Source organism: Neltuma alba, unplaced genomic scaffold, assembly GCF_004799145.2.
Source record: "Neltuma alba isolate B1F8T4 unplaced genomic scaffold, ASM479914v2 tig00006982_pilon, whole genome shotgun sequence".
Taxonomy (NCBI): domain Eukaryota; kingdom Viridiplantae; phylum Streptophyta; class Magnoliopsida; order Fabales; family Fabaceae; genus Neltuma; species Neltuma alba.
Genome location: NW_021634642.1, coordinates 24,578 through 39,713, shown reverse-complemented (window position 1 = coordinate 39,713; position 15,136 = coordinate 24,578). Strand labels below are relative to the sequence as shown.

Here is a 15,136-nt window from a genome sequence, read left to right as displayed (position 1 = left end):
CTGGAGAAAGTTTGTGCAAAAAATAAGGTTGATGTGGCCGCCATTTTCAATCATGTCACTCCCACAGGTGATTCGTTGCTTCATGTTGCAGCCCAACATGGGAGTGAACAGGTTTTACGTCTTGTTGCTTTTCACTATCCTAAGCTTTTGTGCCAGGCAAATATGAAAGGTTGATACTCCACTACGTGTTGCTGCCAGAGCTAAGAATCTTCTCGCGATTAAGAACATTCTCGACTTGGATAAACATTCCATGACATCTGAAGAGGTGGAATCTATAGATAAAATGGGGTTTATTATGTTATGCAACAATTATGGGAGGACAGCTTTGCACGAAGCTGTTTTGAATAAGGATTATTCTATGGTTCTGTTCCTTTTAGTTGCACACAAGCGAAGTGACCTGGCCACCTATTGGACTTGGAACTATTATTATGGATGTAAATCACCAATGTATTTAGCAGTTCTGGTAAGGGCTGATGATATCCTTTATCTTCTCTTGAGGTTAACTCCAATCCCCTCAGTCAAGGCTATTTCAAACGGCGACTCTCCTCTTCATGCTGCTATATCAGAATGAAATAAAGGTGAGCATATTCCTGAAATAAGTAATTTCGTGTTTGTTTCACTTTTCTCTAATATAGTTTGTTTTTTTGTTTTTTTTTGGGGTGAAGACCGATTGAAGATGATAGTTGATACAGAGAAAGAGCTGTTGTATCAAAGAGGTGAGAACAACAACACTCCCCTTCATTATGCAGCATACGCTGGTTACATGGAAGGAGTTTGTATAATGTTAGAAACATCTCCCATGATTGCTTTTCAATGAAACTCAGATGGCAATCTTCCAATTCATCTCGCCTGTGAAAAGGGCAATGTTAAAGTGGTCAAAAAGTTGCTTGAAATGGATTGGTCCAATGCTGGAGTTTTCTTGAATAATGCAGGTCAGAACATCGTTCACATTGCAGCAATGAAGGGAAAAATTAACATGATAAGACATCTAGTGGAGCACCCCAAAATTCATCATGACATGATCAATGAGAGAGATGTAAATAGAGATACTCCCTTACATTTGGCTTCAACAGAACTTCATCTTTGGACTCTACGCCATCTGTCACAAGTCAAAATGATCGATGTCAACATTGTGAATAACAAAGGTTTAACAGTTCGAGATGTTGTTCGGGTGAACAATAAACATCCAACGACACGTAGTAGAGAGGTATGATTGACAAATGACAAGTATCTATTAACTATATATTCATTATTATTTCATTTGAAGAGTCTTCTTTAATTCTGGAATCTTTTTTTTTTATAATAAAATATAGCATGTAGAGTATCCTTTTTTTATTTGATTACCTTGCAGTACCTAGCAGATGCAATTTTAGATTGTGCTGATGTGGGCCTGAAGGCAAATATGCTGGGCGTACCACACACAATACATACACCAACGTGTGGAATGTGAAGGATGCAGCCAATTCACTCGCACTTATGGCCGTACTAATAGCCACAGTGACATTTACGGCTGGTTTCACAGTACCGGGTGGGTTCTACTCATCAGATGACCCGATCACAAAGCAAAGAGGCTTGGCACTTTTGGCTGATCAAACACTATTCAGGATATTCATGATTTTTAACACTATTGCTATGTATAGCTCCACCATTGGTTCTGTCATTCTTCTATGGGTCCCACTTGGAGATTTTCGTTTTGCAAGAACAGCATATGAACATGCCAAGTTCTTTGTTGATGTGGCCCTTGGAGCAATGCCCATTGCGTTTCTAGCAGCTATACGCTTGATTGTGAGCAATAACACTTTGCTTGCAGCTGTTACAAGTGTCATTGGATTCATCTCCATTTTCTTCATCATATTTATTCGTATGTTAGAATTGTTGTCACTTAGAATTCGTGATCCCAAATTTCGTCCCATTTCAGGCGTAGTTATTAGGATCATTATTGTTATATTATATGGATGGTAGTTTCGGTTAGCGGTTTTGTCCGCAGAGTCAACCGAGTCCATTAAGATGCATGATGCAAGAAATCAAATCAAATAGTGAAGCATTTGCAAATTGACATCGATTATGAGGTTGCAGCCAATACTTTCTCAGATCCAGTTACAAATGTTCATCGTCACTGTTGCCCGTGCTTTTTAGTTTCGTTATGTTCATGTAAAATTATGCGATTCTTGCATGTGATGTATGTATTATATGTCAGTTCAAGTAATCAGAGAGTAATTTTATGTGTATGAATAAACATATCCTGTTTTAACATTTGCAAGCAAGTTGGAGAATAAAGTACTGTTATTTCCTCTTTTCAATAAAATATTCTGCTTTTCAATTAAGTGGCAATAAAAATTAATGGGAACAAATACGCGAAGGGAAAAAACAATCGAGAGAAAACAGACCCGAAAAAGAATTTTCTCTTCGGTTAATCACATACGTTATGGTGATAACAAAACTAGATTAAAAAATTATTTTGCAAGGTTTATGACAAATTATGTAATAAAAACGATGAAGTTCAAATGATAGAAGAGAAAATTACAGTATCTATAATTTTTTCTTACAGAATCAAACTTTTTATAAAGAAGATTGTTTTACATGATTTATTAGTCTGCTTATTATTGCACCTTTTCATTTTTTTTTTTTATAAATACTTGCTCCTGTATATTTGCTCAAAATTTTATTGAATTAGATTCAAATAAAGAGAAGCTTTTTTAAAAAGATTCAAATAAAGAGAATCAGATTTTGTTACCGGTAATAATAGTAATAATAGACAAGCACAATAAGAAAGTTAATGGCTAGTTGTCCTGGTGACAACACCATTCACCATGCTTAAATGAGATCCCAAATTCGAGTTTGATATTGACATATTTGTATGTGTGCCTCTGTTTAATTATATTAAATAATTAAAACAAAACAGAGAGAACACTTAGAAAGTTTTGGGTGGAATTCTAGTTTGTTTTATTCATGTCTACGGTGTTCAGCCTTGATCCCAGTATAAAGCAAAATAAATGAGTTGGGATCATCATATCTATCAAATTTAATGGCCAATAGAAAAATCCATAAAATTCAATGGAAAACTTGGTTCACAACATAATCAAAATGAAGTACGAATGGAATCATGACAATCATCCATCTACAAAAGGCAAAATAGAAATAGGACGGAAAATAAAAATATTGTACTCTTATAATCATGAATTTCAGCACCGACTGTACACAGCTTAAAGTCCAAGACCTGGGGTTGGTATAAATCTCACGTATTCTACACCTGATTAATCCAGAAATTCAGTTCAGGGGCTCACATTTGAAGGAAAAGCCTGTGCATTAAGCTTCACAGATACTTACAAACCTAAAATAGTGGATTGTATGCATACTTCATCTGTACTCAAAATGCAGAAACTCGAATGGATTAAACTCCTTTTTGAGTAACTTTATTCAAAAGAGAGAATTCTAGGATGATGTTTTTCACTTCTAAGTTTGGTTCATTCAAAGAAAAATGGAAATTGGATTAGGACAAACAGAATTTAACGTAGTGATTTGCGACAGAACCAGGCTACTTATAGCATTGGTAGGGGAGAGCTCAGAGTGAATCAAACATTTGTTTATACCTTTAATTATGCACCCACAGGGGATCCAGAGAGACAGGTTTCTCAGTTCTTGTCCCAGAAGTCCTAGATGGAGGCGCATGCACTGTAATCGGAAGAACCCATTCACATTTTTCTCTCCCCTCAATCAGAAGAGGATGTTCATACCTGAGGTTCAGAAACCATATGGCTTAAAATACAATCAATGGCTAATTCAAAAGTTCAAAATGCTTTAAAACTAAGAATGCTATTAAACCCTCTTATTTCATTCCATGAGATATCGAAACAGATGAAAGGGCAGGCTTCTGTGTTGTCCTGGCCATGCATCATGATATCAATATATATAATCATATGTTATCTATCATCACACAGTTAATTGTTGAGGGCTTAAGGGCAGCCTTCTATATTGTGCCAACAAACGCTTGTTGTCAACTGCCATAGATAGCTGGCCAATTCTGCAGTTGCAGTGTTAACATTTTTGTTTGACACAGTCAAACCAAGTAAAATTGTGACAGTAAGAACTTGGGTGTTTCTCGGTATTTTTATAGGGTTCATAACTATTTTTCTCCCTTCATTCAGCCAGCCCTTTGTCAGCACACCCACCATATACCACCCCTCCCCAAAAAAAAAAAAAAAAAAAAACTGACTTTCTTAAATTTCATCCCTTGTTATTCCTTTCCATCTTTCTGATTATGTCCTCCCTTCCGTAGGCAGCAACTCCAACCATTGTTCTGTATTTTTGTTCTCTCTCAGATCAAGTCTCGTTTTCCCATCATTATTATCCTTCTTTTCTCTTTGAACAATTTATGTAGGACAGAATCACAGAGACTTGATGACTTTCTATACTCTTTGCATGTGGATTGTGCTATTTTATTATTTGTGAATTTGTGATGAACATGAAAAAGTGAGAAATACCTCATATCGTCTATATATGCACATATATATATATATATAGAAAATGGTTGAGTTAAATCGTTGGGTGTGGGACATGTCTTTTCATTGTTTCCAATGAATATTGCACTGACAAAGTTGGCATGCGCTGGCACCAGAAACCCTTATCACAAGGGTGCCGGGCATGCTGCCAACTACAATTTAATAGGTGAAGGCTCAACAATACATAAAGATGTGAAAATTGATGGTTCAACATCACATGAACACAATGCCTAGACTGATTGATAAAATGGATCCAGCCGTAGAGACAAGTGCACGTAAAAACCAGATGCATAAAGGAATGGAAAATTGTGTTTTAGGGCTTAAACCAAAAAAAAAAAAAAAGAGGCAAGGTCGAAATTCATACTTGGTCCAATCCAAAGTCTTTGGAGTGGCATAAAATTCAAATCTAAGAACCCATTGCACTGACACACGAGGAGTGGAGAACGACATTGGACCATCCATGGGGATAGAGAAAAGAAAACTTGTCTGCACCAGATCTGCAACAACTTCATAATGGTCACTCTGGACCTAAGAAAAACAGGTGAGAACAAAAGTATCAGAAGCCAACATCATTAGCATATGCACATAGAAAGAACTTAATGGTGATAACGTGAGTCAGATCTCATCTTCAATTTTTCACAGACTTGACATAGGACACTAAATGAAATTTCATTTTTAAGGGGGAAAAATGCAAGGAAACAGGGGGGGGGGGGACTACTAGTTTAACGTTTCTATTGCAAAGGCAACAAAGACACTAGATGAACTTTCACCACGATGTGGGGAAAAGCGGGAAACCCCCTACTAAATGAACGAACCTTTCAGCTAAGGCAACATGAAGAGGCTTCAAAACTAACCAAAAAACAAACAAAAAAGGAAAAGTGCTATCTACAAAATCTAACATTCCTCCAAGAAAATAATGAAATCCTCAAGACTATTGCGTACTTCAACACCACAGAAAAGAAGCGGCATCAAGCATGAGAAATTAAAAATGTGCAGTTCATCAACTAGAACTCCATATGCCAACAAATAAATACCTTTGTGATTGTGGGGGAATGCTTTCTAGAAGGGTGGACAAATCTCCGATTTATAGTTTCTGAAGTTTCCAGTGTTATTGAGACCTGCATAAGCATATAGAATAGTGTTTGAAAAACCTCAAGCATCAACCACAACATAGTCAGAGCGTAAAGCTCCACAGTTTGCAGACAAACCTCAAGGCATCTCCGAGCTCTCTCTTCATGAAAGAAAGTTAGAGTCCCACCTATCTGTAACATGAAATTGTCCGTGATTGGTTATTATAACGTTTGCTTCAACAAAATTGATATAAATCATACATGATTTTTATTACCATATCACTGAAGTAATAATTGGAGTCGGAATTTTTTGGGGAAAATTTAAGCAGAACTTGGTCGTCCAGCCTGATGTTATATGACCTTCCTCTAATGAAGCCTTCTGCTGCAGAAAATGTTTGCAAAAAATTAGGTAACCAGATAGTTTTTCCATCTCGAAGCAGAAGGCTTACATTTTATAAGAGGGATAATCTATTTTTAAGATGTAAAAGTATTCTGACATGCATATTTCACATGCAAATTAAGTCAAGCAACAGTGGCAAACATTAATGAAGGACATTAATAACAGATGTTTCATACCATGTGAAGTCATTTGATTATAGCCATACACCCAAATGTCCAAGCTATTAATCAACACAAATTGTCACGTGATTTAAAAAAATATAATTCACTGCTGAAAATTAATTTAAAGTTCTTTTAAAAAAAAAAAATAAGCGAGGGAAATCAATGCAAGATGGTTAAAAAAAATGTGATATAACCTAAACCTGAGTTTTTCCCTTTAAAAACAAGGGGTAAATTATAATATTCTAGCTGTCGTTCAAAAGTTGACATTCAGCCATCTAAACTTTGATTTATTAGCATTACACTGAGTTGTGCGTTAATTCATTTAAATATCAAACAGAAAATCCAAGCCAATTCACAATTTCATCTCAAAGTCCTCAACCCCTTCCTAATAAAGCCCAAACTCCCAAAATTCTATCCCCATCCCCAAATTTCTTCCACATCCACTTCATAATCCCTAACTCGTCTCTTCCAGTCAGACACCACACTTCCCAAAATTCCCACTCGAGCCCAAAGTACATCAAAAATGCAACTTTCTATTTATCTAACTAACTTATAGTGCCTAACTCCGTCCTTTATGATATTATGATTACACAGCAACACTCTTGCTAATGGAGAAAATATCAGTTTGGAGAATATCAACTTTTAAATGAAGAGGCGGCAAAGTGAAGAAAATCAAAACCATAGGTTGTGGCATGCTAATTATTTTACATTAAAATTGTGAAAAAAATTGAGGAAACCAGTAAATCTCAACTCGTATGGTGCAAAACCAGACTGAAATGTATTTTCTTCATAGATCACTCAAATAGGACTTAGTTCTACAACAATTACAGGGATTCCATGATTCGCAGATAGAACATAATATTTGAAATTTCAATTGGTGATGAACCACACGTCTCAAATCATGAATGATCAAGTTCAAAACACCATGCTGGGTCTAATAAGGTGCTCGAACATACAAAATATTACTGGAAACAAAAACAAATGCAAAGAATTTACATGAAGCAGAGTTAATGGCTGCAGCTTCTGGTGAAGAGGCAACTCCTGCATCTTCTTCAGCAGAAAAAGGATTTCTGAACTTCTGTTGGTGACTTGGGGAGACAATTGACAATGACTTCTGATGTGATAAGACATCTATTTCAACAATAAATTGTTATTTGGCAAAGCAAACCTTCTCATCAAGGATACTAAGAAACAAGATAGTTTCAGTGAGTTTCAGGACTAAACCTATTCAAAGAAAAAGAACAAGTTTCATTAAAACTGATTTGCAGGTACTTATGTAGCTCACCGGCAGCAGAATCATGTAAAACCTCAGCCACAGAGAGTCGGGGAAGTGCCATTTGTGAAGAAAAACTCATCCGAGAACCTTCCAAAGGATCCCTGCTTAAAGATCTTGCTGATGAAGAACGCAATGATAATGAACTTCCAAAGCTTCTGTGCAGATTATCTTTCACCGGATTGTATGAGGAAACGGAGGATACTTCATCCCTTGAGCTGTCATATCCTTCCTCCAAAGCATCATTAATATCATTTGCTCTAACCTGTAAAGGGTGGTTTTATTTTACAAGATTTCATTGAACAAAGAAAAGAGAAAGATGTCCCACAATAAGACCTTCTGCGCCAAAGAATATACTTAATCATGGCTTAAAGTGCAACCAAAATGTGAGAAATTTATAATCTCCTGAAAAGGATTCTCAAGCCAAGACTGATTTACTTATGGGAGGGGCCAGGTTAACTCACAAGTGTAAGCATTAAACATCACAGGGAAGACCTTCAACAACCCAGAAGTAAGAGATTCAAAGTAACATTATTCCAGAGCGGAGAAAACTGGGCGGGAGATGGGTAGGAATGATTCTGGCATGAAGTTGAGAGACAGAAAGAAATGAGACCAGGCTGAGAGATATTGTCAAACTCAAGGTGTATCAACCTTGGCATCTAAACCTCCTATTTCTATTGATGACGAGAATAATTAGGGGGGAAAAATGAATTTCCAATGGTCAATCTAGAAATTATTCTGATCCAATCTCCTAGATTCTGTTTAACCTAAAATTGTCCCAAACAGCTTAGTTGTGATACCCCTAGTTTTATGTAGCTTATGATTTTGTTAGTTTACAGAGTGTAAATTTAATATTAAATAATTGTTATAAATCTTGCACACTTTCATAAATTTTGTTATGTTTCCAATTTATTTTATCATAAAGAAACTTTTGTGCATTTTAGTAAATTTACATACCACTCCCTCCATCCCTTATTGTAAGAAACAACTACCAAAATCACACTGTTCAAAATGTTTTAGTTAAAAGTAATAAATGTGTAATATAGATAGACACATTTTTCCAATGATACCCTTGTTTGTAAATAGAGTGTATGAGAGATAATGAGCGAAAATTTATTACAGAGAGATAATAAGTAGCATATATTTAATGGAGGTAAAAGTAGAAAGATCAGTTTAAAATTTTAGACAAAGAGGATTGGTTTCTTATATTTAAGAACACCACTAAGAGAGAGATTGTTTCTTACAAAAAGAGACAAAGGGAGTAATTAAAGTCAGTAGTTTTGTGAATTATAATATTTTTGGGAGAAAAATATATTTTGATGGTTTTGTTGTTTTTTAATTTTAATCTAAGTAAAAAATTGTGGTTAGTTGTGATACCAATGTCCCTACTTTCATATAGCTTTTGATTTTGTAAATTTCATAGCATAAATTTAATGATAAATAATTTGATATAAATCTTAAATATTTTTCATAATTTTAGTAAATTTTGAATTTATTTTATCATAAGCAACTTTAGTACACTTTAGGAAATTTATAAAAGTTATTTAAAGCCAGTAATTCTGTAAATTATAATATTTTTAGGAGAAAAATATATTTTGATGGTTTTGTTGTTTTGTAATTTTAATCTATAATACAATTTTTTTTTTAACATTAACCCAATAAATACTGATGACACATGTCAATTGTAGCTCAAACATCTCGTAAATATTCTGAAAGTTCAATGTCAAGGTCCTCTAAAAAGTCTGAGGAGCAATATAGCAACCATGTGGAGATTGATCACTACTTCACCAAGGAAAAGATTGCTTTACGGATACACTTTCTGTTCCATACTAGACGTCAACTAACTCAAGTAGATGATATTCATACAAAGGATGTCTGAAATTCTATTATGGCAGGGTGTTTAACAGGTTTACTTCTTTTCTACCATAGCAGAGCTGACATGTTTATGAAATTATTTAAGTTTAATGATTTTAAAGGATAGGATGTTATAATTCAAAACTTGATTGATGAAATACCAATATACTTCACAAAAAGCATTGCATGTTCTGGCCCAAAGAAGCTTCTTCCATGCTAGTTACTTATCATTTAATTTACATTCATTTAGATGAATGTTGATTTTCTTATATCCTCTTGAACCCTATCTACACCAAGTTTAAGTAGTCTCTTATTAATGACTTCCACATGTCTGAAAAGCCAATGATAAAATCATAAACTAATGGGAACTTTGAAAATAAGGGTTTCACAAAAGAGTATTAGGCTAAAACCACAGGTACGTTTAATTTACCCAATAAGTAAATAGCACCAATAGCATACCCAATCAGCATCTCCATCCATCACTTTCCAATAGATATCCATTTGGACAGTGGTTGAGGGAACGAGTTCTGAAAACATAGAGATTACAAGGATACATTAATTATAACGCTTTTCAGCAGACCATGAACAATATATTATTGTAAAACTACATTAAATTGAAAAAAGAATAATTAGCAAAGAAGTAATACACGTGTTAGTGAAATCTAGCCCACTTACATGAGTACAAATACACAATCCAATTATTCTAACAAAATTCATTGTTCTCATCATCAACATTGTTGAATTTGAATAAGTACAAAAGGAGCAAAATAAGTCATTAATTTTTTGCACAATACTAAACAGCCTGCCCATGTGAAGTCAAAGCTGGATGGTAGACAGAGGTTCAGACAGGGTACACCACTGTAATTTTGGCAGGAATGATTACGGATTAAGTTTTTCATTTTAGCCAACATTATATTTCCAAATTGTTAGCTATAATTTTGGTGAGAATGATTAAGGAAATTTGATTTTCTTTTTTTTTGTTTCCATTTTGATTGATATAGGTTTGGACAAAGTAGGGTTGTCAGCCACCATGCTTCTTCAATAGAATGATGTGAAAATTGCTGCACCCTGCTTTACTATTTCCACATGGCAACAGAATCTTCTCCAAAGTATATGAACCATGTTCAGATTTGGCTCAATAAATGCCCACCGAGTAACACCATCAAATATTTAGGCAACTAACCATCCAGCCATTGCCCCAGCCACTAAGAACCTTTGGGTATGTTTGTGATCCTAATATAGCATGTCTTTCCCAAAAGCCCTTTTGGCATATTTGAGAATGCGCGTGACTACATCCAAATGGCTCTAAGATATATGCAATGAAGTGACCGTAAGATAACCCCCTTTGTCCTACATGTCGCCAGTTATCTACTAGGATTTGTCAAAGAACCCCTCTATCCTTGTAGAAGTTAGATATCAGAATCCATGAGAGTGTTAATTGACTAATAATCTAACATAATTTGATCAAGGGTCAATGTTTGCTTTCATCATGAAATTACTTCCCCAATGCTGAATTGAGCTACCTCAATGCCCAAAAGGTATTTCAACTTGCCAAAATTCTTATCAACCGGTGGCTATTTAGACTGAGACCTCTTTCCTCATTTCCGATAATAATAGCACCCTTATAACGAACTAAAGTGCAAAGATTAACATCTTGATGCTCTTAGAATAAGGAATGATCAGCTTCATTTCTAATCATCCTAGAATGTACCTAGATTGCCCCAAACAGACCCATGGTGATTGTTTAAGCCCATCAATAAAGCAACATAGTTTACAAAGCAGACATAATCAAAGGAAAAGACAACCAAACTGACCTTCTTCCATCAGTAAACCATTGCTTTTCTGATTTACCCATACTTGTAATGGAATACGCACTTCCTGCAAAAGCACGAGTTCAACAAAATTTGATAGAGCTACCAACAAAACATATTGAAAGGCTGACACTAAAAAAAGCACACATCTTTTGTATAAACATATGGTTGTGGCATATAACATCTGCACACACGTCATACGAATTATAGGCACTGCAGACTATAAAAAGGGGTGATGGCATGCTATATTGGTCAACAATTCCCCCAACAGCTTCAAATCAAAGGGAAGTAAAAGCAAACTTCCAGGGCTACGTAAAATGTCATTTTCCATCACAATGATGGAAGGGTCATTCCTGAGGCAGGGCTATGGAAAATGCCCAGTTCCTAAGAATAACGTTGTTTAAGACCACTTTGTTTTTAATATTTTTATAACGACAATTTCACCCGAACCAAGCAAAAAGCCCTATCAGCATGTTGTACCACCATCTTCTTCTCTCCTGCACTAGAGGTACTTAAAGCCTATATATAGAGCATCCCAAATAGCCTAACAAAAAACAAAATAAAACTTCACCTAGAACAACCCTGACTCTGAATATAAAGAAGCGAAACACAACATGATGGCAGCACCATTAAGCCTTGCATATCTTGGACGATCAGACCCATTTATACTTCTATAATACTTAGACCGAACATTAGACGTGCATCATATGGCTAACCCATGTATATTTCATCGTAATCCTTTATCTGCATTATTATTCCCTCAAGGAAGAAAACTCAACTCAAGTGTCTAGGTAAGGGCACTCTCTTCAGTATATTATACCCATGGCATCAAGAGAGAGGTCTAAGCTTTGATGTTGTCTAGACCTCTTAGCTGGAGTATATCACGTTAACTTGATCTGGAATGGTTCTACTGTCTCATCCACAATTAGGATAGATTGTCATTCTAGGATGAGCAATAGTTAAGTATTAAAAGAAGTACACATCCAAGAGAACAGCTAAAGTTTGAAAGGAAAAGGAAAATATACAGAAGGAGCAGCCCTAGCAAGTTCTAAGGAATGAGAGAGAAATCCTGCAAGTTCCATCAAAAAGCCTTTAAAATCAGGCAATGGAAATTCTCAAGGTGAGTGTATCTGCCATAACTTCAAAACAGGTCTCTTCTCAGCTCCTGCATCAAAAACTCTCTTCTATTCCTTGCCAACGATCTATATTCCCATTTATACAGAGAAATCACAAGACAGATCATTTTCTTCAAGAATTTTGTACGTGACTTACCAAGATGTTACTTTAACATTTTGTGACATTCATCACAAAAATATCTCAAATAGTATAAGCCATTTATAGAACCCAAGGTTTTAGACTTGACAAGTGTTTTATTGATACTATAAGAAGCAACAAATGGTACCCTCCTGAACAGAAAATCTATAAGAAACGGATAGTTTAATAATCTCAACAAAGCAAGAGAGTGTCAAACTCTCTTTAAAAAAGACAAAATGATTCCTTAGAAAAGACTGAGCAAATAACCAAAGAGAGGTCACATAATCGCTCCTCAACTAATTTATGTTTATAGGCATTAATCTCAAAATATAAGAAACGAAGACGCAATATGTTCAAGTTGGAAATGAACTACAAGTCCTTAATATGAAAATAAAACTTTTTAAATACATTTTATCATAAATTAGCGCAAGTTATTGAAAACCAACCATATTAGTAACATCTTGTACAGACTCTGCAAATGATTGCCCATTTTCCATCACTAGCCACTCTCCCATTAATGCACTTCTAACATAGTAAAAATAGCGAACAGTTGAACCCTTGTAAGATGGTGGAATAATGCTAGGCAGAAGCATTCGCACAACATCTGCAAATAATGATAGACTACATAGTCAAATCTGTATTTATACAAATAGATAAAATACAAGTATGACAAGTTAACATGTAACACAATGAATGATGACCAAACTAATACATACAGGAAATTTGAAAGAAAACCATTTAAACTAGAAATGGCAAACAGTTGTAGAAAACTTTCAAGCTGGTTTTATTTAGACTGGTGTTCTCGGAATACAACCCCTAAATGGATAGACGATATAATTTACTTCTATGATCAATAACTTATGTCCCCTGGACGCGGCCACTCATATAGACAAAGATAATCAAGCAGTAAGCTATACATCCATAATTGAGCAAAGCAAGAGGAAGTAATGAATGGCCAAGTCAACAATTCAAAAGGTGCACATGCATGATGACCCAAGTGAAATAAATCTCATGGATATTGAAGAGCACTTTTAATGAGATTACAAGCATTCAGGAAGTTTCACTTCTTCCCTTCATTTGCCGTAATTCTTAGCTTGCGTTTTTACTTCAAGTGCAGCATACTCAGTATCAACTGCTCATGCTTTGCACTACCGAATTGCAGTGATCTACAAACACATTTTTCCCTTGATATTTTTATTTTCCTAACACCAGCGCATCACACCTAGTCAAACTTCAACTCCATAAGGCACTCACTTCCATTTTGGCATAATGAATAAAATATTTTCCAACTCTGACAAGTGACCATAGGTACTTCTTTTATTCTCCTACTGGCCTAACTTCAGTTTCCGTTATTTAGACATAATTAAATGAAACTCCTCGGGTGTCAATAGTTACACTTCCCCTTTAGATATGAAAAAGGAACAAATGTCACTAAAATAAATCCAGAGACCTCTGTAGTTGAAATGTCATATTAGAATGCTCAACCACCACAAGCAGCATGTAAAACTCTAACATCTTTGCTTTTAGTTTTTCTTTTTGTTTTGGTGATTCAAACCGTTATCAAGTGTTCATAGACAGAGCATTTTAACTATAAAAGTTTTATTGTTTAATGCCAATTATTAAAGTCATCGTACAAATATATGGAATTAATAATTGTGCAGCTATTCCCTCAGAAATACAATGAGTATCATGTACTTAGGAAGGGGGCCAGGTTATCCCAAACAGGGGAAGCCGCATCCCCTAAACTTTACTTCCTTTGTAACATTAGACGTAGATCAGATGAGTTTTGAAAAATTTGTAACGTTGCCCCCGGTAAAAACTTTATTTTTACCTTCCACGCCCCTTGTCAATATTTTCTAGTGCCAGTCTCTGCAAGTGCTATACAACAATTTTTTTTTGTTGAAAACTATACAACAATTTTTTGTTGTCTCTATGAGTTAGCAGAAGGGACAATCTAGGAACCGCGCGCGCGCACACACATATGTGTATATATAAACTATAACAAACTGCAGTACTCACAAGCCTAGTTTAGATGAAATGGCCGTTGTAACATCCCCAGAAAAGAGTACAATGACTAACGAGGAAATTCCCGACGCAGACCCGTTAACTTAGCTAAAACGAATTATTCGAATTCGCAAATTTCAGAACCATGCTAATCCCCTAAGCAAATGCAAGAACTCAACAGATAGGCGGGATTCTTTAATACATAGAATTAGACATACATGATTTGCTGGTGCCAGCAGAAACGATCTGATTTGCAACCATGGCAGTCGTTGAGCCGTCCATGAAAACATATTCCCCTGAGCACAAAAATTGACATAATAGTACCAATGCTTGTGGGTTGCTAGGAGGCTAAGCAAACAACAATAGACCAACAATAAGAACAAGTTCATCAAACGAACCTCTCTTTTGCTTTGAACCTGGCAACGGTTTCTGCGTGGCAAACCATTGAACATCCAATTTCTCAATGCCTTTAATCTCAAAACTCAGTCTTTCAACTAAAAATGAATACGAAGTAGATGGATTGGAGATCTCGACGGTGACCACAACTGGATCACCAGGACGATATACTTCTTTATCTGCTTCAAGTTTCAATGTAGGAAGGAGTTTGACCTTCGGAGAATGATCTTCCCCACCCGAATCTCGACCGCCTAAAAAGGAAAATCTACTCGATAGCATTGCTCTCGGGTGAAATTCTTGTTCTTTCAATTCTATTACTCCTTCGATATTCTTCAGCAAATAGCCTGACCTTGCAAGATCAGATCTTCCTGATCTTCTCGTACGGAATCAGATCTACGACATGGAACGCAAGTG

At 35.6% G+C, this 15,136-nt stretch overlaps 1 protein-coding gene across 1 annotated transcript; it reads right to left on the bottom strand.

The window, feature by feature from the left end:
* Positions 1-3,021: 3,021 nt before the first annotated feature.
* On the bottom strand, positions 3,022-15,136 carry LOC114751539 (uncharacterized). The gene is made up of 13 exons (XM_028940197.1): positions 14,725-15,136; positions 14,545-14,622; positions 12,769-12,926; positions 11,072-11,135; positions 9,717-9,784; positions 7,416-7,668; positions 7,127-7,261; positions 5,845-5,951; positions 5,708-5,761; positions 5,534-5,617; positions 4,864-5,027; positions 3,591-3,734; positions 3,022-3,250 (listed from the first exon to the last, which is right to left on the bottom strand). The coding sequence occupies exons 1-12, from the start codon at positions 14,999-15,001 to the stop codon at positions 3,593-3,595; spliced, it is 1,584 nt and encodes a 527-aa protein (XP_028796030.1). The 5' UTR covers positions 15,002-15,136; the 3' UTR covers positions 3,022-3,250; positions 3,591-3,592.

Excerpts from the sequence above, each read along its gene's own strand:
- LOC114751539 (XM_028940197.1), bottom strand. The coding sequence starts at position 15,001 with ATGCTATCGAGTAGATTTTCCTTTTTAGGCGGTCGAGATTCGGGTGGG. Across the intron at positions 14,623-14,724 it reads AGGTTCAAAGCAAAAGAGAG|GGGAATATGTTTTCATGGAC; the intron begins GTTCGTTTGATG and ends TTTTGTGCTCAG. Across the intron at positions 9,785-11,071 it reads TGGTTTACTGATGGAAGAAG|AACTCGTTCCCTCAACCACT; the intron begins GTCAGTTTGGTT and ends CTATGTTTTCAG.